Here is a 25661-nt window from a genome sequence, read left to right as displayed (position 1 = left end):
TGTTTCAGATTTTCTTCTTTATTAAAATTAAAAACCAATCCCTAAAATGTGACTTAAGAGGTTTCCACATGCCGACAGCAGTGTGTGTATGGAGGGAAAAGGTCTGGGCGGGGAGGGTCAGTGCACTCTGATGAGGCCCACTCACAATGCCTCCTTTTCACAGATGGGCAGTTCACAGGGCCTGGCCTACCTCCTGCCCCTCCCTCCCAGTTCAGCTCTATTCCTTACCGGATCCCTCTGTCTGGTGCAAGTGGTATGGAGGGAGGGAGGGAAGGCTCTCAACCACTAATGTTTTCTTTAGGAACAGGCTGCTGCTTGTTTGACGTCCAATGAAAACAACGCCAGCATTTGCAGTTTGAACAAATTGTCCAGTGTTGTCCAGTGGAGCAGAGGACCAGTGCAAAGGAGGACCGGACTAGTATGGCTTCGGAAAGACGTGTGTGTGTGTGTGTGTGTGTGTGTGTGTGTGTGTGTGTGTGTGTGTGTGTGTGTGTGTGTGTGTGTGTGTGTGTGTGTGTGTGACACTGACTGCAATACATTACACTCATGTGCAGCAACCACCAATAAACCACTGGCACATTTGCACACCAGGGTTGTCTTAAAACGAGATAGTAAAATATTTTTGGACTGAAACTGACATTTATGTTGACATTTAATGTTTTATAGAGGGCAAAAAATGTTATAAATGGCCGCTATGGGGAGAAAACCGAAGATGCTACAGACTTCATAAACAGGTGTGCAAGGGTGCAATGCAGAGCAGACTGCGTTTGAATGAGTGCGCATGACTGAGGTGGGATCTGCTGCTGCATGCTGCACATTTTACACTCAAAACTTTAATGGCTGAAAGTGTTTGAGCAAGGCAGATGGGAGAGCAGATTTTGATAAGGCCACTGCAGGAGGTTCACACCGAAAGCACCTCTGAAGCAGCACGTCTGCACTGGTGGAGCTGTGCCGCTTCAGGCAGCAGCGGAAGACGTACTCAGCCTTTTACTTCAATAAAAGTACCAATACATAACTCCAAAGTAAAATCTATGCATTCAAATTCCCACTGAAAGTAAAAGTACAGAAGTATCAGCAGGGAAATGTACTTTGAGTATCAAAAATAAAAATACTCTTTTATAATGATGCACCAACACAGAGTTTAGTCCAGGGGTCCAAAACTAGGGGTTGGGCCCCTCCAAAGTATCACAAGATAAATTTGAAGATAATATGAAAAAGCTCTCTTATCTTTGCGTTTTTGGAAAATATTGGAGAGTTTTACCTCTTTGAGCCGAAAAAAAATTTCAAAATATAGATAAACTTTAGATATCGTAAACAAGATCCAGGATCTTGAGTAACAGATCCAAGAAGGAAATAATCAACAGCTGTTCAAAGTATCTTACCATGGGGAAGGATTTTACAACTCTTGACAGTTATCACAGTTGTGGTGACGTAAACGGGAAGAATCACTTTGTTCCTGTTAATGTGTGTGTGTCTGTGTGTGCGTGTTTTAATGGCCATTGCAACACTTTGTCGCACAATGTTGAACCGAGTTCAATCATTTTTCCAGACAACCTTTTTGCAACAGCTCTCTGCACATTGCTTAACTGTATATGAGCCACCAGCAATAATTTAATATGACTGTAGTAAAGTTTTAATATGATTTAAACTTGAACAAATGTTTGAATCTGGTCAGAGGTCATGTCCTGTTCATGAAGTCATTACTTAAAATCTTTTGTTACTGTTTATTAAGGAGTCCCTGCAGACATAAACATATATTTACCTGTTAACTCTACATATATTCATTTTCATATAGAGTTTTATAACTGACCAACATTTGGATAAGTAGCATTTATTGCACTTTTATGTCAGATTTTCTGGGGAGGCCTAAAACAAGAAATGTATTTGTAGACAGGAGGAGTCAGAGAACTAAGACAAGTGTACACTGTATACAGCAGCACTTTCCAGGAACAACTTAAATGGAAAACCTTATTATATAGCGCATATATTCTTCCACAAAGTTGTTTGTGGTGTCTTTCTAACAGGTTAGTAGAAGGCTATGATACAATCAAAAGTAGGGGTAATCCCTGAGGCAGCTTCATCTATCTCTTCCAAATTCTAACACAGGATGAGATAATAAATGGTGAACGACTTCCGCAAATAGTGTCATAAAAAGATACAAACAAGAACCCAAAGTGGGAAATAATCTTTGTTCATTGCCAACCAACAATAGAGACCAATAATTGCAAAGATAATTTTATGGCTTTTCTGCTTTGCTGCAGAGTAGAGGTGTGAAGCTGCATCTAACAGGAATGTTATTAGTCATGCAGATTTTGTCATAAACCACAAAAACTAAAACAGCTGACCTGATGATGGCACTAGATGAAAAGTTAACCAATCACCACAGTTGTTACAATTCATCCAAAAAGACATGAATGTTTGTACAAAAAATGTCATAGCAACTAATCCAAAAGTTGTCGAGACATTTCACTTAAAACCACAAATATGAAACTCATTGTGGCGCTAAATGAAAACTCAACAGAGAGAGCAGTATTCTTCCTCTGCGGAGGATAAATGTGTCGCAAATGTTGTGCTAATCCACCAAGTAGATGTCAAGATACATCACTGGACAAGTAAAAACTTGATCTGCTGGTGGCATTCTAGAAAACGTGGATTTAATCCCCTGGAGACCATGGTTGCGCAAAATATTTCATGGCAATCTATCTGATAAATGTAGATATATTTCAGTTTGGACCAAAGTGTTGGATCAACCGACATGTGACATCATCTTTAGCTGAATCCAGCAGGTATTGAAGCCATCTGCCACACATTTTGACCCACTCAGCCATCAGGACGTCCATGAACTACTTGTTCCACTTGAGCTGGTTTTGGCACGTAGTCTGAACGAATTAAACGGTCATCCGTTGAGCTTCTGACAGATTGCACCACTGACCCAACTTCTCCATTTTGTTTTAACTGTACTTTTTTATCTGGAGTTGGGACCCTCCTAAAAGCATTGCAAGACAACCCTAAGTGGCCGTGAGGTGATCGTTGTAATGCAAAGTAAGCATATTTGTTTTGCACAAAATTACGTTCATTTTATCACTGACTTTTCTTTATGTAATAATATTTTTTGTTTCCCCACATCATTTTTTATAGGATGTCATCATATCAAAAGGTAATTAGTAATCCAAAAACAGGACTTAAAAAAAACTATTCAGAGTTAGACAGTGGTGTTATGAGTGGTTATAACATAGTGACCAAACAGAGGAACTTGGAGAGGTGTTTTATACTGCAGGATTGTTTTGAACAATGTTTCTATAGATGTTTTGATACTTTTTTCAGTGGGACCAAGTATCATAGCTGCTGTCCTCCCTGACAGAGTAAGCACCTTTTGTAAGTTGTGCAATATTTTACAACAAGTGATGACCCACATTTGGGTTCACCAATCAGGTTTTGACATTTTAGTGCATTTGTGCAGTCTGAGGTGGCAGAGATTGTATCTCAGTTATAAACGGTCTATTCTAACAAGTGTGTTGTTGCCATTAGTGTCTGGTGCAGCATACAGTGTGTTTACATGGACACAAATTACTCATTTATGATCAGGTTTTTGGAGTATGTGTTTGAGCATGTAAACATCATATTCCTTTTATGAGACTCCTGAATATGCTTGCTGGAGAACTCTGAAAGAAACTGGGGTGTATACGCAGAATGTAAATAACCTTATTTCTCTGTGAACATGTAAACACCATATGCTGAATATAATCATAACCAGAACAAGCCTCAAACGGGTTATTCATGTCCTTATAACCACAGTCATAGACAGTGGAGACAATTAATGTCAAGCAATTTTTACTGTGTAACCAAAAGGTCTCAGCTGAAGCCTGGGGATCAGAAGAAAGACAAAAAAAGGAACACATCTGCGTACATACCGTATCTGACTCGCTGGGCTGGTACACAAAATCCGGGGCTTGCTGAAACATGAGGTTCTTCTGTACAAACAGCTGCTGGTGAAAGTCCTGCAGAACCTACATATACGTGTTTAAAGGGAAGAAAACAAAATACATATTAAGTTTAGCCAGAAATGAAGCACAGTTCTGCAGTTACTCTATATAGGCACAAAAATTCAAGATAAAGATTTTGTCGTGGATGATTTTTTATTCAACTTTTTGCCTTTAACTTGATATGCTACTCACTGTTTCTTCATCAGTGAGTTCAAGCTCAAAGACCTGAAACACTTTTTTTTTTGTACTGATTTAGTATTTTTCTTCCTTGATATTTTTGTAAAATCCCATGAGATGGTAGATAGTAGACAACTGAAATTTTCTGCAGTGACTAAAAGTTGTGACCATACGCCGCTCAACAAATATGAGTCCAGTTGGCCTGACGGGGACGCTATAATTAAAAAACCATGCACACAAGTCCACCTCAATGTGCCCTGCAAAAAAGCCCCAAGAACCGTTTAAGTCCCCGATTTTTAATGAAAAAACCCAAACAAACACATTTTTGACATTTTTCATAAACTTCAGGTCTAATTTGTAGCAAATGTTATGTGGATCATCACCAGCTGCATAAAGCTAGTAGATATTCCACCAAGTTTTAAAGATACACAATACATTTTAAAAGGGGCTTGGTTCACTACATAAAGAGAATGCAAAGGTAGGGCTGATTAAAAGTAATAATCGGTATGAGATGGCAGTTTAATGTAATTTTATCTGTAAAATTAAAGTTAAACTGCAAGATTTAAAAGCCTCCATAAGTGGAGCATTTATTTAGTTTTTAGATGCTGCACAGTGAAATAGATCTTGACACAATGTTAAGACCACAAAAAAACAACACATCAAAGAATCAAACATATTCATAATGAGTGCTGCATCTAGTCAAATCTAAACGTCACCTTACACAGAGCATACATTAGATCTGTTCCAGGTGACTTGATGCGCTGAGAAGTGAGCTCTTTTGAAATCTGCTGCCTCCCTCTCTTGAATAATTTGTTCATAATCTGGCCTGAGCAGAAACAAAATTCAGCTACTCAGAGGCAAGATGACCTGAACAAACAGGACTTGAAGAGGCTGACGGCGGCTCGAGAGCATGTAACTGAGGAGCCGCCGGTAACTCAAACCTTTAACTTAATTAGCAGGCGGCGAGACAGCAGAATTCAGCTCCTCAAAGACACTGAGGGATACTGATGTGTTTGAGATGTTCTCAACTCATCATAAGGATCGGTAAAACGGATAATCTGGGTAAAATCTTGTAGACTGACATCAGCAAGAATGAACACAAACAAGAGAAATACTGGTAGTCCATTAGGTTTGAACACGTACCGCATTTGAGCTGTTTAAGAGGTGGTTGAAGGTGTCGTGGACAGTCTGATAACTCTCCAGCTCCGTCTGACACAGTGACACCAGGTAATCTTTTACCTGCTCATAGATTCGGCCATCTAAGACCTGCAGACAAATACATTCACTTTCAGGTTTACAGTACATGTCCACCTCCCATCACACACTCACTCATTCAGACTGTGCGTGCTCACCTTGATGCAGTCCATGAGGTCTGTGTCGTAGTAGCGTTGCTGGTGGGCATTAGCGGCGGCTAATGTTAGAAGGTAGTCGTTTCTGGCGTGGGTGGCTTTGGAGTTGCACTCGCTCCTCTTGGCTTTCAGCTGGAAGGTAAAAGTTCACGCTGCTGATTAAAATGTTTAAAAAAGGAAAGCTTTTTATTTGTGATGTAGAGATTTCCTACCTTTACGCTTGCCCTCTGAAGACTGGATCTGGACTGGAAAAGACTTAATTTGGACCTGAGCAGAAGAAAAGACAACGTTTGAATTAATGACAATAACAGTGACCGTATCAACAGCACTGTGAAACTTCTTTTAGTTGTTTGTTTTGCACATGAACAGCATACTGCATGTCTCAATTTCACGTTTATTTCTTTTTCATGTAATCAGCAAATTCAACAAATTCTTGAACGAAAGGCATATTAGGTTTTTATTTTATGTAAAATATGGCATCATTTAACTGTTGTTTCAATATACTCTTTTGGTGCTTTAAAGGGTGGTAATATTGTTGATTTGGCTCAAATGTATGATAAAATATTCATTTATATAACACTAAGGTTTCAAAGTGCTTTACAGATGAAACAGCAGATAACAACGGAAGGATCATAAAAACAAACAACACCAGGGGATAAAATAAAGTTAAAAAAAAACAACACATAAAATAAAATAAGAGAGGGCTGATAAAACCCAGCAACATATGAGATACTCAAAAACACTTTCCAATAAGGGAACGTTTTAAAAAGGGATCGAAAAGAAACGAAAAATGTAGAACTGACTTGAGATGAATAGCTGATACTGTCAAGTTAACGTGTACTGTAATCCTACTGGTTGTATTTATTATTTACTCCCTCCAACTGAGGGGAAAGAGAAGCCAGAGGGAAAGCGGGCTAGCAGTTCACATAAGGCTTTAACAACATCAGGTTATGCTGAAAAGACATTGAAGTAGCCAGGAAAATCAGATTTCTTAAATGTCATGTAAATGAGAGACCTGGATCACAGTATTCTGACTTCTGCTACATTTCTCCTGGAGAATACTCATTTCCTTATCAAATAACCAGGTTTCTAATTTGCTTTTTGCATGTATGTATGTGCATGAATTAAGAGAGACATAAATGCATGGAGCCATGCGTTCTGCTGTTTAAAATAACTCAACTAAAATCAAAAAGTAAAGTAGCCTCTTAAATTCATCATGAGCCCGTTCCCAACACAAAACACTGAACATTTGAACTGGACACATTCACACTGTGGGGAAAAGATCTGTCTTTCTGCTCTGACATAGTGGCATGTGAAAAATGACAATAGATGTCAGAAGCTTCTTTCACTAGTTAAAATAAGCAGGCCATTCTTCCAAATGAAGGCTGAAAGGGTGTGCCATCTCGTTCTATTATAGTGGAAAGAGGGCAGACATCCCTCCTGCCTGTAACTCCAACACTCAGCGACTCTTATCAAAACAATCTTTCATTAATAGCACTATAAGTAAGAGGAAAAACTGTCCCCTTGATGTAAACACACTGATTGAAATGGGAGCAACTGCAGCTTGCGACACTGATGTGGTTAGTGCAGTTATTTGGCAAAAAAGTTGCAGCATGTAAGCATTTGTGAGTACATCACCACAGAGATTAAATTATCCAACTTTACTTCTTTAGTTCACCTCAATGAACTCAATCCACTTTCCAGACATCAGAAGAATGCATGTGTGTAGAAGAAAGTAGTATTTGTAGTATTAGAATAAGCGCTGAGCTTATCAGAGCAGTGCCTCAACTCAATAATAAACTCTCCTGATGGGCAGAAAAATGTCTGCAATGTGGTGAGTCAAGTGCCAGCCGTTCATGTTGTGCCAGGATAGTGTTGAGAAGAGACAGCTCCCTCAAGCCTGAATATTGGGTGTTTGTTGGGCGGCAACTAACGCCTGTTTTCATTATTGATTAGCCTGCTGACTGTTTTCGCATTCCTCTGCTGAAGCAGTAAAGTTTGTCTGTGTTCACCTCAAGACGAAGACGTCCAGGCATGATTTGGGACATCACAAATATTTTCGAGACCAATTAAGGTCCAGAATGCAACTTGCAAAAGTGTGATGTGGAAACTTGTGCAGATAACTTTTCAGTGAAGTAGGAGACATCTTGTGTCCAGCAGTTAAACTTTTAAAATTAAAAACATTTGCATAGTTATAGATTCTGGATTTTTCAGTGAGGGAGACAGAGTGGATGAAATTTAAAAGCAAAGAGTTATTTTTATGTCTGGATCAGTGTTGGGCAGTAACGCTCTATGAGTAATGCATTACAGTAATAATATTACTTTTCCCAGTGACAAGTAAATAAATTACCAAAAATAAATTACTTGAAATCCAACAATCAATCACTTCCATGGAGTAATAAGTAAAATAATACCTATACTTTTTAAAAGTATAATGAGTAATGAGTCCTAAATGACATATTCTGAGTAACAAGCCCAACACTGAATGTAAATAAGAGCTCTATAATCTACCAATGATACAAGAGTAGTTTGGCCCATACTTGGCGTCCAGCTCTGCCTTCTCTCGGACAGCCTGTGCCATCGTCTCAGCCTCCTGGTATTTCTTCCTGCTCTTGGTGAGCTCCTTCACTGACTCCTGCAGCTCAACTTGAACCACCGTCAGCTGTTCAATACACTGGAGGACGGACAGAATGGAGACACACAAAGACAAAAAAACTTTACATTTATGCAAATTATTATTCCAACCTCTCATCATCTGAAAAATATGCAAATTCCATCCAAAAATATCGACAGAACACGTGGTGAGTCATGTCATGGTGCCGTGTGGGATACAGGAGTTATATCTCCTAAAAGGCGAGTGCAAACAAGAGCAGCATTGTGGGCTGCAGGCAGTGGAACGTGTCCAGCAGAAACCAGCGTTAAATTTCAGCACCGAGTCAAGGCAGACTCAGGAAATATGCTTCACCTCATGACGTACAGCGCGCCACATCAGAGAGGGACAGATACTGAGCTGACGGCAGTCATTAAGAACTGGTGTGACTTCTGCCCTCATTCAGCAGATTATTTATTGCACTGTTTATCAGTATGACGCTGGTTGTTTATATAAAGTTCCAACTGGAAATGATTTGAAATGACACTGACCAGAGGACAAAGAACATGTTTCAAGCAGAGTTATAAAGTTGGCCTGTATTACCTTCCTCAGCTGCTGTTCCTTCTGCAGTCTGGCCGTCTTGGCTGGATCTGCGACCTGGACTTTGTAGTTATCACAGGCACTGATTCTGGACTGGGTGACCTGGACTGTGCCCTCCAAATAGGCCCTCCATACACAATACATGTTCCTAAAAACAAAAATATAAACACAAATACATACAGATTATTTCACACATTCAAGAATCACTTTTGTTGCTGTATCTTAGTTTCTTGTGGCCAAATGATCATTTTGAAGCTCGAGCTGCATGAGTCATATAATTAGATCACAATGTCCATTCAGGCTGTGTTTCCATCAACAGGGAGATCCGCTGCATCAAAACAAATGCTTCTAGTTTATTTCAAAGCTGCTTCAAGAAACAAGTATGCGTTACAACTGGGGTTTGGGAACATTTCCAAGATAAATTAAGCTCTGGAATTTGGGGAATTTTTTGTACAACTTCAATTTAAAAGGCATACCTTCTAAAAGTGAACTAATTTGGGGGTTTGTACACATAAAAGCCCTGACACACCAAACGGACATCAAAGAACTGGCAGCAACAAAGGCCGACTGTAGTGTTGCCTCGCGTTGCCTGTGTCTCAACCAAAGAGTTACACATGAACACACTGCAAAGACTACAGCTAACAGCCAACTAGCACAAAAGTTATGCACCTCAGTGAGAGGAAACATGTTTCCATACCAACATGCCATACACGTCTGTATTCATCTACCAAAAAGGGAAACTGGAGGACTGACAGGACGGATTTGTGACGCTAGTAGGCCAGTTGGCACATTAACAACACAACCAAATGTTGAAAAAACAATTTTACAGTGCGCTAGAGAACAATAATACAAACAATAATGAACAATTTTTGCTAAAGAGCTCAATGGCTTAAAATAAGAATCTTACCAAATATATACATATATCTTGGCTTAAGTAGTTTGTTTGCTTTCCTAACTTTGGTTTCTCTTATGGTGCACTGACCTAAGAATGATTTTTCTCTCTGACGTTGAACATTGATTGAAAAAAAGCAGACCATGGCTGACTAGTGCCAATAGTGCAGAACACACTGCAAAAAACAACCAAAAACTAAGACAAGAGATGATCGCGGTCAGCCTGACATCGATCAAAGACTGACTGTCGGCTTGGTGTGTTAGGGCCCTTAAAAAGTAATAAACATAATTATGGTGTGTTTTGGTTAAAAGTACACCCATTTAATTCAATTTCAATCATGGTCTGCATTCAGCAGCACACTCTTCCACCACATGCAGAGACCATTAACCAGCGACCAGTTAAAAAGGAATTCACTGACTAAAAAAAATGTAAAAAAATAGTTCATACCTAAGAATTGTGCAAGAAAATCCTGATGTCAAATTTGGATAGAAAATAATGTGATTCTCATTTTGACCAAATTTGTGCAGCTTTATTTGGAACACATAATACAATAATCATTTGTCCTAACAGAAACACAAATTATTTTAAGGAAAAATTTATAATTCAAGAAGACAGGCCGGATCGACATCATTAACCCATCGTGGAGAAAATGTTACCTGTGGTCTGCCTGTTCTTCTGTCTGACTGTCCGGCCATTCCCTCTTTAGATACTGATTTGCCAACTTCTGGAGAGCCTGGAAGAGAAGAAGCAAAAACATGGATGACCTTTCACCTTTGACACCAAAACACATTTCCTGCGTCTCATCTTCACATAGGACATACTCTGAAGACTGCGACCCCCTCTGACCTTGTCCTATAAACCACCAGGCAAACAGAGAATGTCGACATGAGCAGACACTTTTTCTCAAAAAGAGCAAAGTCAGTAAAAAATAACTTTTCCTAGATACACAACACTAACTTAAAATCCACGCTCATTCAAAAAACACTTTCAGATTTCAGTATGATTCAGCACTGCATGGACTCGTTCACCTGCTGACCAGAGTCTAGAGGCTGGCTCGCTTGCTGGTTTTATGCTCAATTTTTGGTAAGAAAAATGTAATTTATTCAGACCACATTCACCCCTGGAGATATATTAGGTTCCTCCGCCTCGGGCCAACAGTGAGGTTTACCTTTGAAGAACTGAAATAGCAGGACAGAGTAAACATAAAAAAAGAGTGAGGAGGATATCTCTGGTGTTTCTAAGAGCATGTTTGGTATGTCAGAGAAATGTAACCAGAACAAACTGATGGAAAGAGCAGGAATATTTTTTGCAGCGTGCAGATGATCTAAGTGGGATTTAACAACTATGCTGCTGGCTAGAAACACTCATAAAAGCTACAGCTAATTGGCTAAATTGACCCAATTTGTTTGGGTTAAGTCTGTCACATTTAAAACAAGTTAGAACAAAGTAATCATCACCATAATAATTTATCTTAAACCACAATGAAGAGAACAACAAAATTAGGAAACTAACTGACAGTGTGGTGTTTCAAAGATGTGGTTGTTCACCATGCTATTGTGCTGCATTACAGGAGTTGTAAGATCCAGCATTTCTGGAGCTAGACTAGTTCTAGAGACTAAAAGTTACGATATTTCAGCAAAATTCTGTCTTTTGGTAGGTACACAATTTTACACAAGTGCAGTACTAAACCATTGTAGTACACAGGGTTCCTACAGCTTAAAACATGTTAGATTTCAGACTTTAAGACTTCTGTCACTTGGAATGAAATTTGACACTGATTTTCTAAAAACCAAAATTGAAGAAAGATAAACATGAATCAGTTAGGGGGTTAGGGGAAGTTTTGCCCAAATGATTATTATAACATAAAACATGATTATTTTTAGGATATAATTGGACGGTTTGATGTTTGAAAAACCTTTTACATAAAATACACTGAACCTTGTACACATTGCCTTGTATACTGGTGTTAGTCGCAAAATTTTGATCAAATGGCCAGTTTTCATTACACTTCCACATTGCACATTATGTGAGCACACTGGTTCCACTATCCTGATCTAGGTGACATTAATGTAAGAGGCAGTAAAGAAAAAAACAATTGAAAATCCTACTTCCCCCGTCTAGCATTTTTAAGACTTTTGAAAGATTGATTTCATACATTTAACTACCAATTAAAACCTTATTTTTAGATTAATGAACTCAATGTCTTTTAAGACTTTTTAAGGATGATTGGGAAATCGCTTTAAAATATCAAAGTATCGCATAAGTTCACTGCGTTTGAGCTTCTGTAATGCTGCAGCAGGGGAACCAGCAGAAATGAGATTGCATGTAAACAGGTTTCACAATAACCAGAACAAAATGAACCATCAAATATTCGTATTTGCCAGCCAAGTCTGATTGGATTGGCATAAATTTCAGTTGGGTACAGCTCTACATATAATTCAAAGAATTTAGCAGGACTTAAACTGGTTCCAGATACAAGCTGGCTTTCCACTTGATATTAAAAAGAGACACCACTTTTTAAAATGTGTTTTGCTCATTCATGTGTTTTGTGCATTAGGCCCCAATGAGTGTCCATCAAGGAAATGAGCCCATCTATCCTTCCTCTGTCCACTGTGAAAAGACCAGCCCTGTCATGCAGTCCTGAGGCAGGCTAGGCCTCGGCTCCGAACTCGTTGGTCTTGGTGATCTTGGTGCCAAAGCTTCAAAGCCGCTACAAACCCAGCCATTGTGGGATTCAGATAGAGACTGGGCTAGCCTAGCGGACACGCCTGAATAGTGTGATGGGAACAACCGAAGGGGAGGAGGAGGGGATGCGAGGACGAGGCAGAGGAAGAGCCACACAGAGGAGGACATTTTATCACAACTGTGTGATTTGAATAGCAATCGGCTAATGTCTAAAGCAGCTTGCAGGTGTAAGAGACCCTAAAGAGAAGAGATTTGAAGAAAATAAATAACAAGAGGGGAGAGGGGGGTGTAACCAAAGGGGGAGAAGTGTTCCAGAGACACTCTGACCCACTTTGATTCAACTATTGGCAGCGGGTGTCTAATTGATCACATAACTAACAGGCAGCACAACCCTGACACAGAGAACACCTTTCAAACTGAGGCCCATAATGAGGACATTTTCTTTATTTTATGGCTGCAAGTAACAACTGATTTACTTTTTTTCCAATAAATAAAGTAAATGTTTTCTCTTTGAAATTTCTTGTTTTGTCCAATCAACAGTCTAAAACCCAGATATATTCAATGTATCATGACGTTACAACAGAGAAAAGAAGAAAATAAACAAATTTTAGAAGCTGGCAACAGCAAATGGTTTGGCATTTGTTCAATTAATCGATTATTCAAATATCTGGTGAAAAAATGTCTGTCAACTGACTAATAATTATAGCTCTAAAGGTATGTATCATAATTTTGCCAACCTCTAATAACTATTGTCACAGCACTAAGTCCATATCCAATCCCCCCTACTCATTTTCATTGATGTTCTGCAGTGATACTTAACTTGCGGCCCACGTCTTCCAACCATTTTCTAATTCACAATAAAAAATAAAGTGATTCACACTGGGAATTGTTGTTGTGCTTTTAGCATATGTAAGGTGCCAGAGTGCATAAAACAGCACCAAAACTGAGCTTGCTTATCAAAATAGTAACAGTTGAGGATCCCCCGCACTACCCGAAAGAGGTCCAAGGTAAGCGCCTAATCTCCTGAAATCCTAGAAACGTCCTAAAATGCCAGAAATGTCTTAAAATCCTAGAAACATGCATGGGGCTGCTTTGGGGCTGCTTTGACTTGCCCCTGGCCTCCTGTCAGTCTACCAGCAAGTTGAGTATCCCTGATGTACTGCTTTTTAGGACTCCAATAAAAAGTTATTTTATATCCAGTAAGAAAAGGGAAACGTTTAACTCTAAGAGATTGTTTATAGCTGGTATTAACACTCGCCTTGGGAGACTCGATCACAAGTGGACTGCACTAAATGTGTGTAAAGTGTATGAAATTGATGAAATTGTGATCCAGTTACTCAAATCGCTTGCCGAGGTAGCACCTCTGTAGCAGCAGTGCAATGTGCAAAAAAAAAAAAAAAAAAGTACCGCCCCGTGCAGGTAATGTATTTTAATTATTTGCTGTCCATTACTATGTCTTACATTAAATACACTACTGGGCCACTTCATAAAACATCATCCCCTAACAAGCGCCTGACAGTTTAAAAAGGTAATTCATGGCACATCACAAGTGTCGTAGGATAAGATTCTGTCATCAATACTGTTAGCTGAAATTAGCAATATCAGTGGAGACCTTGGCAGTTTCATATGAGTAAGATGTAAAACACATTTTGTTTTATATGTTCCTTTGCGGCCGTCAATCATATGCTGGCTCCCTAAACCGGTACTCAGTCTTTAAAACTTGGAGAACCCCCTGAAGGGGCCTGAGATCTGATTGAATCGATCTGATGAAACTATACTGAAATACATTAAAATGAACCAAATACATCCAGATTTGATAATGACTAAGTGTGGGAAGACAGAGCTGTGTTGCATTGCTCGGATCTGACGCAAATCTGACTTTCAAAACAATGGTATAACTTGGGCATGCATATCCAATAAAACACACATGCACAGGGTTAGAAAAGCTCGCCTGCAGGCTGAATCTTGACCCTCCACTAGATACAAACATGCCTCAGTTTGACTTTTCTTTTTCAAATTCTCAACACATTAATGAAACATTGAAATACATGTAAATAAAATAATCTCATCATAGTTTAATACCCTTTACATGATGCAAGTTTCCTTGTTCCTAAAAATGTGCCAATACAGCAGAGACCTGATAACTACATTGATGTTTCAGCTGCCAAACACATGCTCACAATTCCAATCAGGAATTTATTCAGGAGGAAGTGTACCACAAAAAAATGAACTCAAAGACTTTCTGCTGCTCTGGTTCAACCGATGGTGACAATTACAGAAACATTATTTTGCTGGATCAATTAAATAACACGTTTTTTACTCTGAAGTTCTTTTGTAGTACTCCTACTTCTCCTTCTTTCTTCAGAGACGATATAATGTGAGGTGACACTGATCAGCGGCTGCAGATATTTTGCCTTTATAGGATAAGACAGTGACAGTGTGAAAGGTGGTGAGAGAGGAGATGACATGTGGCAAAGGACTGAGGCCATACTCGAACCCGCGGCCGCAAAAGACATGGAGCACTAAGCGCAGAATAGATGCTAAGTGTAAATATGCAGCGCACCCAGTGTGAAGCGGAGAGTAGATAAAAAGTGTCATGAAAAGAAGACTCAAATAAAATACCTCAAAATTGTACTTAAAGGTCCAGTGTGTAGGATATAGGGGCATCTACTGGCAGAAATGGAATATAACATAATATGTATGTTTTCATTAGTGTATAATCACCTGAAAATGAGTATTGTTGTGTTTCTGTTACCTTACTATGAGCCGTTTCTATCACAGGTAGTGGGGACTCATCTGTAGATATTGCCATGTTGCACCTGCATGTTTCTATTGTAGCCCAAAACAGGCAAACCAAATGCTGGTTCTAGATAGGTCCATTCATTTTTTTGCGTCTGCCACAATAATTCGCAGCCCCTCCAAGACGAGCCAAACATAATCGGAAAAAGACTGATTTGGGACGCGACACAGCTTTATTCTGTGTATTTACCAGATTTAATCCGCTGGTCCATTTTTTTGGAGAGGAGGAGACCTCTGCAGATAATTCAGCTCCAAATAAAAACCTCCTGAACATTGAACACTAAAGGAATTCTCATGAGGAGTTCAAGCTAGAACTGAGAAGTTTCAGCTGGTTGTAATCTGCAATCCTCACCAGAAGATGCCACTAAATCCAATACACTGCTGCTATGAAACCTGGTTCAGTTTGTTTCACTCATTTAAAACAGGCCTCTGACAACAAGCGCTGCTTCTCTGAGACACCTTTATGAACCTCCCTCAGGTCCAGATGCAAATGGGCAAACAGACATGTAAGGTGGCTGGTTGGATAACTACAGACATGCCCCTCTCTTCACAGTGGTGGTGGACATTCCTCACAGGGCTGCAAAACCTGAACACAGCCAAAGAGGCAAGAAGGGATTTTTCAGGCGGGCGATTGACGTCTCCAGGAAGCTGCGGGCAAAAACAACACAGCGAGGAGGAAACGAGCCAGTGGATCACTACTGGATGTTGTTTCTCTCTTTCTGTTGTGGTGTTTTTTCTGTGGCTGGTTACCATTCATGAGCTATCTGGCCACATGAGAACAAAGAGCTTCCTTAGGACCACATCCTCAACCCAGACTTGTCATATGGTGTTTTTGGAGGACAGTATCATAAAATTGAAATGCATTTTTAGCAACACAAATGAGAAGGCAGGGTAACGATGATGTTAACGAGCATCAGTAGCACTGTGAAAGACGAGAAAAAGTTGAGATTTACTTACCTGGGCGTAGTCACGCTCAACAGCTGCCCTCTTTTGGCTAAAAGTCCTGCAGAGATGACAAAGAGTAAATGTCAATGATACCATCTTATAATGACATATACGTCAAACAAAAACAAAATAAAAACAGTTTTAATATACTCACAGATATAGTTAGGACATATTTTTCCAGTAAGGTAAAAGGTTTCTCCATTAAAAACATATTTCATTGATAGTATTAGACTAAGACATCATAAGTTAAGTTGGGTTTATTCTGCAGCCATTTCTGCTGTGTTGGCTTTATTGCGTGCAGTCACAAATATTTTAAAATTAATACACCTGGGATTATGCCGATGTATAATATAACAAAAGAGAAAATTCTGATTCGTATAATGCATCATCTTTTTGGCGATGTCTTGCCAAAGTAATAAGACAATGTTGAATGTATGAAAATGATATGACAGTTTTTTAAAAAATCTCTCTGCCTCCAGCCTTTGTATTTTCCTGGAGAGCCTGTTTGTCTTGGAGAATCGTTGTACCCCTAATCAATATATTTCTCTCCCAGATAACTGCAATTGCACTTTTTTTTCACGTCTAATCACAATCAAAGTAAAAGTGACTCTTTCTCAAAAGAGTTAAATTAAGTAGCAGCTACTACAATGCAGATCTGAAGTTGAACAGAATGACTGCAACCAATGAAGCCAACACAGATTTCAAACACACATGTACCAGAGAGCCAACATGGTCCAGTGGTATGTTTCTGCCCCCCTTAAACACAGTTTCCTTTGCCAAATATAACATGGTTGTGGTCCTGATATTTCTTACAGTCTGCCACTGTGTGGTGGTCTGTGCCATCCAACATTCACTTCCAACTGAAAAACTGTCCAGTTGTGCACTACAGCACTTTAAAAAAGTAATTTCTTTGCATCTTTAAAATCCCTGGAACATCATAATTGAAAATTATGAAAATACTCAAATTATTTAATAGAAGCTTACTAAAAAGGTGTTTGCGACAGACTGCAAGGTTCAGACTACGCAATATTTTTGTCTGTTAAGATGATCACTGTGTCAGATTAGGCTATTAGAGATATATTCTTGCCTTGCTCACTGAGAGACATAACAGACAACACGCTGGTCCCCGAACAAACAGTCATCTTTCACGACATGCATAATGTCATCGGGAAGGAGGTGCTTACGATCAAATTCCATAAATAAGAATGTAAATAAACAATACCGTCCAAAGATATGTAGGTTTGTCGTACTTTGCGACAGAAGGAAAAAATTCTAATATGCTCATCTTTCCGTTCGGATGTTGCGAGGTGTCCCAAATGCAGCATCAGAGGTAATCTACTATGATACAATACGCGAGGGGATCAAACCATGAATTGTTCGATATCAAGTAGTTTGAACTAAACATTAGGGTACTTTCACACTGGCAGTTTAGCTAATTTGGTGTGGACTAAGGGCTGAACATTATGGGGGGAAAAATCTAATTGCAATTTTTTGACTAATATTGCAACTGCAATTCAAATGTAAGGTTCAGTCAGACTGGACATGAGGGGAAAGGGAGGAGGGCAGGACATTCATTTAAGGTCCCAAAGCTGGAATCGGCATGCTGCAACCACTCAGTTATATCGAGGCACTGCAACAGACTTTTTTAATGGACTTATGAAGTGCCAAAGTAAAGGGAGTAGTATACAAGCTCACTACACCACAGTGATCGCTACTAATTTTGATTGATGATGTAAAAAAAATCCTGCGCTCCTAAAAAGTTCACAACTGGCAGATGGATTTAACAGTGGTTAACTTTTTGAATTCATGCAAAAAAAAAACAAAACAAATCTCTACTATCAAGAAATCTTTTGGTTTGGTTTGTTTGCTTCCAGACCACAAACAGAACCGTAACCCTCCGTTTTAAGCGGTCTGTCTTTTGTTTGATTTGCATTTAGTTTATCTGGCTCTGCATGATAACAATGGCACAATCATAAAATATATTTACAGTTTGTTCTCCTTCATGTCAAGCCAGTCCCTAAAACCAACACGGGTCTATGATAACAAAAAAAAGTACAGCTGTCTGTCCACACTGATTGTTTTTATTTTCCCTGCCGTTTCCCCCATCTTCTCCTCCTTCTGCTGCCTCCTCTTCCTGTGGTGAATAACATGGATATTTCTAATGATACAGTCTGACAGAAGTCTTCCTTGAACTGAAAGTCTAACAGCAGTGCTTGCACGCTGTTGTTTAATGCATTCAAGGAGTTATTTTGTGGGGCAATTTTGCAGTCTGTAGTCAGATTTATTGAGGCTTCTGCAGCTGAGGCACTTGCTTTGATTGCCTGTTGATGGGTTTCTTTCTGCACGCTCATAAGATGTTGATGCAAGAGCAATTTTGATTCTTAAAGACCAACAAAAAGTGCACGCACTGCTAATGTTCAAAATAATGCAACATGTTTGGCTGGTTTCACAAATATATATATAAACAAATCATACAATATTCTGAGAAATGTAAAGCATGTCAGTAAATATTGTTTTTGTGCTGGTGTTTCAGGCTTGATTTACACTAACAGTAACAAAGTTGACTACAACTCAAGTTAAAATTATACCAAAGTGTAAGAAAAGAAGAGAGGTCAGTGCCCTGGGAAAGACTTGACTGCTGCAAAATCATCATTAAGTCATTAAACATGTCGAGACTTGACTGCAATGCTCCACCCCGACTCTAAACAATCTGGCCGACTTCCTGGGAGCTTCCCTCTCTTCCTTTAGTCTTCCTCTTTCCCTGCATTTCCAAGGCTCCCTCTCCTCCACTGCCCCTCACACTCACTTCCTGTCATTTTCTCCAAACAGAGCCTTTGCTGACATGCAGATGCAATTTCCAGTTTGCTGAATCATTTCTTGTCCAAGATCAGGGAGTGACCCCTGCGAATTATGTACCAGTCCAGTTTTGCATTGTTTCAGGCAGACTAATGTTACTGAGCCTCCCACAGCGAATGATTCAGGGCAGTCAGAACATCTGGCAGCTCTCTATGACCTTAACTTCCAGCTGTTTGGAGGTTCAGAGCTCTGCCACCAACCACAGACAGGAAGTGGGGAGCCAGTAGGCTGTCAACTCGACCCAACACTAAGGCTGAAAACACAACCACAACTTTTGGCTTTTCAACCTTTAAAATGCCTACACATCTGAACACAGTGTCTGTTTGTCTCTACACGTTTACTCAGCCTGATCCAAGAATCTTAAACACTAATACACTTTAATCTTTGGATTTAAAGTTGCTGTTGTTCAAATGGGGGAAATGCCAAACAATCACAGAACACCAGGACCAGAAAAAGATTAAATATTTACTTAAATATGTATTAAATGTATAAAATCAAAGGGTCAGAGATAGATAAAACAGAGTTAATCAATTCTCCCCCTGTGTAAAAAAACAAACTGCATCATATTAGGATAGTAGGAGGAAACACAAACTTTTGGCTTTTAATTTGACATACATATAAACAGGTCTAAACCTTTAATTAACTGTTTCAACATACAGGCCAACATATGATGACATATTGTTGGAGACAATGTTTGAATAAAGTATATATTCTTTCTCAGCATACAATACATACTTTATTTTATTTTTTTTTAATATTTACATACTTTGCTAATGTTTATTCTGTGTTTCTATTTGCTATACTTGTGCTGATACTTATTTTTACTTGCGATAATACTCTATGCCGGCATCAGAGTGACTGCAATGAACCCCCCCCCCCACACACACACACACAAACACACACAATAACGTATTTTGATATCTGATGAATAGATTTACATTTACACAAAAGCAGATCAACTGTCTGAATGGAGACAGTACCAGAACATGCCTGCCACATACACAGAGTGCTGTATTATGGGTTGTTTGCAGCCTTGATGTTGCTAGACTAATGAGTTTCTTTAAGTCTGTTTACAGTGTGTCTTTTGGCTTTAGTCAGCCCTTAAAGTGTTATGTTAGCTTAATTTAACCTACAGGAGCTTCTGGTGGCTCCTGTAACATGTTTTGCTGCCACAGAGGGAACAAGAGTGGGAGGCATTTCTTGTATAGCTACGCCAATTATGTTCTGCTTTAAAAGAAGTAATGAATGTTGTGTTGTTCATGTTTCAGTTTTAAAAGAGAAAAAGCCTTTAAGAATAAGGACTCTTATTCTCTGGGACACAACTGAAACACATTCCCAACAGAATGAGTAGAAAGTGTTGACATCTTTGGCCTTGTCCACACGTATATGCCTATTTTTTTATAATCAATATTTTCCTTACTTATGCATTAAATCCACACTGTAATGTGACATGCTGCTCCCCAGAAATGCAATGACACGTGGTGACGCAGGCCTCCTGGATTTTTTGGTAAACTGAAAAGCATTTCCCACATCGTAAACAAAGCTTTTAATTAGTTAGGAGCCAAATTTTCTGCTTTTGTTTAATGTAATTCCTATTAGTTATGTTATATGTGTGTTTTAGGTGTGTTAGGTGAACTGATAAAACTTAACCACACTTGACAAAAACTCAACGCATGGGCAAAGGAACCCCACTACCAACTAGCATTTTGGTGATGTAATTGCAGTGCGACTGAGACACACCAACGCACAAGTATAAATGTTCACAGCGGCATAGTCCACTTGCGTAGAGCTTATGCACAACTATAAATCAACCTTGAGGTGCAGATTTTTCAAATCTATAGTTTCTGTGCATCTATGTAGACATAAAATCTAGGGTTTTCAAAGAGATAACATCATCACCTCAACGAAAATGCCCCTAAAACAACATCAATGACGGACTACCAGCAACCAGCGATGCACCTCCTCGTCCGTTCACATGCATCAATCAGATTTTATGCCACAGCACCTTGAGCTGTGTGCCAGAAAGGTGTTCAAGAAATAAAAGGTAAAGAAAGAGGTGTCAAATAGCTGTATAAAAATAAATAAATAACATTACAGATGTCCCGCGTGTCTGGAATAATTCTTGTGCACTTATTTGGAAACAGAGGGCCGTGTCCAGAGAATTTTTTTTTTTAACAAATGGAAAAAAATGTCTGCATACATGAAGACAAGGCCTTATAGACTGGGTCATCTTATAAACAAGTAAATATAAAATGTGCCCTGCAGTCCACCGTATCTACAGTTAGACCTCTGACTGCTCACCTCAGGTCTTCCAGGAGGTCACACTCTGTCTGGTGTTTGATGTGTAATCTGCTCATCTGCTCTGCGTGAGTGTGTTTCAGCTCCTGGGTGACCCGGACCTGCAGAGCGGGTAAAAGATTAGACGTTAGTTTGTTAAGACAAAATCTCGAGATTTATGACTACTCTTTTTTTAAGCTCATAAATAGAGACACTGAGGATTTCTTCACTTTGTTAAAATATTTTTCATACGTAGACCAATGACTCAAGAGGCCAGTGTTGACTCAGCTGAGCTCACAATTGATGTTTGTGAAAATGAGCTAATTATCAAGGTGAGAGTGAGACTCCCTGGGTTTCTAATTGGCGATTAGATTAATTATGAAGTGCTGTGACGAGGTCTCATTACTGATAACTGGGAATGCTGTCAGTAGGTTTTTTTCAGTTCTTGTTTCAATTATGAGCCAAATTTAAGTTTAATAATTGCAACTAAAATGAACATTAATCGCCAAACAATATGAGGATTTCATACATTTCTTTGTCACATATGATACTAAACTTAATATCTGAGTTTTGGACCATTGATCATATAAAAACAAGCCTTTTTTAATGCATCACCTTGGACTCTGAAGTTTTCTACAAACAAAACAATTACAAATTAAAAGAGTAAATAGTGAGCAGATTTATTGACAATTACTTCATTCTATATTTTATATTCATTTATCGAGCTGGGTAAGGGTAAAGGTAAGGCTGGCGTTATTCTGTCTCAACACTTTCTGACTTCTGCATTCTCTCTGTGGCACTTGGCCAAAAGTCCATTTACTCCTACTGAAGAGGTAAATCTTTTAAAACCGCTCACAAAGTTTAAGTTCCTAACCTAGCTGGAGGCTGTAGTTTTTAACAAACTAAAGGGGACACTGAGGACTACTTTCAGAGGCAGATTAATCCACATTTGGTGCTCTGGTGAGTTTGTGGCAGCAGGACGGTGTACAGTATTTGGGATTACGGCAAAATAAACTACAGCATGCGTTCATGGTGTAAAAGGAATATCTCACACTGTGCAACAGTGCGGTCAGTGAGTCTGGCTTCTTATTAGTTTAAAGGAAATAAGTTTATTATGTATATGTTGAAAGTAAAACAATAAGTTGGTTAACTGATCAGATCTATTAACTATTTTAGTCATTTTCAAGTAAAAATTGCAAAAGTTCTCTAGTTATGTTGCTTATGGGTGAGACTGATGCTGTTGTCTCAGGTGACACTGAATTAAACATTTTTAGGTTTTGTACTGTTGGTTGGATAAAACAATCAATGTAATATTATCTGATCACTGCTCTTTGGCATTTTACAGTCAAAACTACTAAACTGACTGAGAAAACCATCATTAGATATATCGATCATAACAATAACTGTTGGTTGAGGCCCTATTTAAGTGTCTGAGTACACACTTTAGTGAGTGTAAACAATAAAGGGATAAATAGCTTCACTAATGCCAGTTTTAAATATACTTAACAACAAAATTCAATTGATCTGTTTGATGCTGCAAAGCCAGTAACACAAGGCAGTCAGAACCAGACAGCTGACTGGTATTACTGGCCAACCACTGAGCTGACTTACAGTATTACTTTCCCAAGAGATCCAATGACACCTAAAATGTAACTATCCCCAGTGTAATTAGTCATTTAATAAATTAGTCTGATGAAAAAAACAAAACAAAACAGAAACTGTTTTTCCAATCAATTAATACGCTTCGCAATTGATTTAGAAGATCTGGTGCATTTTTCTGTGAATATATTTGGATTTTGAGCAAAACAAGCAATTCAAAATGTAATCTTTTATCATTTATTAATCAGAAAAATAGCAGACTAATAGATAATGTAAATAACGATTAGTTGCAGACCTAAAATACAGTGCAAGAGCTACAACTTTAACAAGTAGGATGTAAAAAAAAAAAGCTCCTACTTGAATGCTTGTCTTCTAAACACAATATTATACAACTAATGAAAACTGGACTTCACACATCCTAACATGTTAAGATTTAGGTTTATTTATTTTCCAGAACATTATTTCTTTTCAGTGTCTATACAGCATGAAGCAGGCAGCCAAAGTCAGCCCCATGCAATATCAAGGTGAGAGTCCGTCTGTCTTGGCTTTTGATTGGCCAGGAGATAAATTAGGAAGTGCAGTGACTAGATCACAATACTGATAACTGAGAGTGTTGTCAACAGGAAGTTTTTTCCTTCCTCATTTCAATTTAGGTATTAGTATTCAGTTATTGAAGTTGCATATTGTAGGTCATGTTACATGCAAACTTAAAATACACTACTTGTTCATCAAGTTCCAAAGCAGCCACTGTTAAACTGAAGTTCTACTTAGATAATGATTAATGATTTATCTATATTATCTTGTGAAGTTGGAGAGTCAGATGATGTAACTTCATGAGATTCCTAACAAATTATCAATCTTTTTAAAAATAACTTTTCCCCATGACTATCAGAAAAAAAAATTCTTTACTTCACTCTCCAAATGTCCAAATACACATTAAGATACAACAAAATCTTAAATCACTCCACATACCATTGTTATTAAAACTAAAAAAAACCCCATCAAAACCTGCATTATTTTGACTCCAGTTAACAGCATTGTAGCAGAAAAACGTACTGTGGTAGGAATGGTCAATCTTCTGTGCTGCTGAGCCATGTTATTGAAATATGATCCCACATGAACATTTTTTCACACAGAAGCAAACTTCTGCTAAGATTTGTATTTTTACATGTGTGTCTCAAATAAAAACACTTAAAACACTAGTGTACCCTTAAACTAGGTATGCTATTTTGAGTTTAGATAAAAATACGCGACGGCAATGATTGTTTTTCTTCTTTTCTACAAAAACTTCCTCTGCACGAAAAAAAAATGCACCAAACTACATGGAAAAAACTATCAATTTACTTTTCATAGCACCAAACGCACTTAAATGAGCATGATTTGACTTGACACATTTTAAGTATATCTGAATCCACTCTCAAAATCGGCATAGACAAAAATCGCAAACAGAATTTCGTTTGGATAAAATCTCAACTTTTGTTTGCCATAATGTTGCTCCACAGTGTGAACAAACTTGATATTTACTTGAACTTTAGAGTTGCTTGGCGAATCACTTGTGCGCCGATGTAACCCAATACCTCGGTAACGTTATTTCTTAAACGATGTGAGGTTATTTTCCAAGTCGATATGGAGAAAAGTTTATTCTATCACATTTTGAACGTATTTTGGCAGGACCGTCTCTCTCCTTTCGAGAGGGAACGGGGCACGTTAACGGGGCTATTCTCCTTAAAAATTGGGGCACATGGGACTTTTTAAACGATTTTTTCTTCATTCGTTGCTATTTTAAGAAGCAGCAGAAGCAAACTGAACTTTTGAGATGAAAAAATAGTGAATATTCACTTAATTTAAAGGTTAGTTTATCGTCTACGCCAGCCGAGCAGCAACAAAGCGTACATTTTCAACCATTAAATATGCACCACTTCGTCGAGAACGTTTCCAGACAAGTAACGTTAGCTTCAACGGCTAAGTTACAACGGGAAAACTCACCTTTCTCGGTGGGGGTTGCATCCTTGTTTCTTGACATAAAAACTACACAAAAGACGAAAGTTTATCTGGAAAAACTTTGGGCAAATGTTTCGAATAAATGATAACGGAAGAAGGGTATTTCAGCCTGGGTCAAGCGGCCATGGCGAGTCCAGTAAGTAGTAAGTTGAGTCCCGTTGAAAACACTGTGGCCCCGGGGAACAGAAAACATATAAGCGGTAAGCTAGCAGCAATAAAAACTACAAACCTCCGGTCGGATTTTCAAAATAAAATACTACTTCCGCACACAATCTTCAAAATAAGAGAAGACCATCCATACACGGAAAACCTCGCCGCAGTAGTGGCTTGTAAACGAAGTACATTTACTCAAGTACTGTACGTGAGTAGTATTATAAGCTATTTAAAGCGTCTTTGAATACCTATAAAAATTGATGTCTAAGTCCTATCTATTATTATTATTATTATTATTATTATTATTATTATTATTATTATTATTATATTATTATTATTATTATTATCACTACTTGTACTCTTCTTGAGTATTTTGTTTTCATGCCCTTTCTATTCTAGTCCATTACAATACAGAGGTAGATATTGTACTTTTACTCCACTACATTTATGTGACTGTTTCATTTACCTTACTTTACAAAGATTTTTGGATGCTACGAAACATATGCTTATAAATTTTGATGTTTGTTAAAAAACAAAAAAAAACACCCAAAAACAATAAACAGGTATACCTGAACATGTGTGAAATATGAAGTTTTGCTGCTTTTTCCTTTATTTTATTTTATGTAACAATTGCAATAATTTAAGGTCTTTAGAATATCGTTGTGGTTTGGACTATCAGTTTTTGTTTAGTGTCTTTTTGGACTCTAGGTGATTGAATTATTATTATTATTATTATTATTATTATTATTATTATT

The 25661-nt window shown here is 38.3% G+C and overlaps 1 protein-coding gene across 1 annotated transcript in view; it reads right to left on the bottom strand.

Moving 5' to 3' along the window:
• LOC121953044 (F-BAR and double SH3 domains protein 2-like) overlaps positions 1 to 24947 on the bottom strand; it is a 33282-nt gene extending 8335 nt beyond the window's left edge. Inside the window, exons 1-10 of the mRNA XM_042499968.1 lie at positions 24739 to 24947; positions 21178 to 21275; positions 16033 to 16078; positions 10248 to 10324; positions 8703 to 8847; positions 8050 to 8183; positions 5722 to 5776; positions 5513 to 5641; positions 5304 to 5426; positions 3912 to 4007 (exon numbers count right to left, since the gene is read on the bottom strand). Of these exons, the coding sequence (XP_042355902.1) occupies positions 3912 to 4007; positions 5304 to 5426; positions 5513 to 5641; positions 5722 to 5776; positions 8050 to 8183; positions 8703 to 8847; positions 10248 to 10324; positions 16033 to 16078; positions 21178 to 21275; positions 24739 to 24759 (924 nt within the window). The 5' untranslated portion in view covers positions 24760 to 24947. The remainder of the gene's footprint in view (positions 1 to 3911; positions 4008 to 5303; positions 5427 to 5512; positions 5642 to 5721; positions 5777 to 8049; positions 8184 to 8702; positions 8848 to 10247; positions 10325 to 16032; positions 16079 to 21177; positions 21276 to 24738) is intronic.
• Between the last annotated feature and the right edge of the window lie 714 nt (positions 24948 to 25661).

The sequence above is a fragment of the Plectropomus leopardus genome, chromosome 13 (genome assembly GCF_008729295.1).
Source record: "Plectropomus leopardus isolate mb chromosome 13, YSFRI_Pleo_2.0, whole genome shotgun sequence".
Classification (NCBI taxonomy): Eukaryota; Metazoa; Chordata; class Actinopteri; order Perciformes; family Serranidae; genus Plectropomus; species Plectropomus leopardus.
This window is presented reverse-complemented; position numbering and strand designations above follow the sequence as displayed.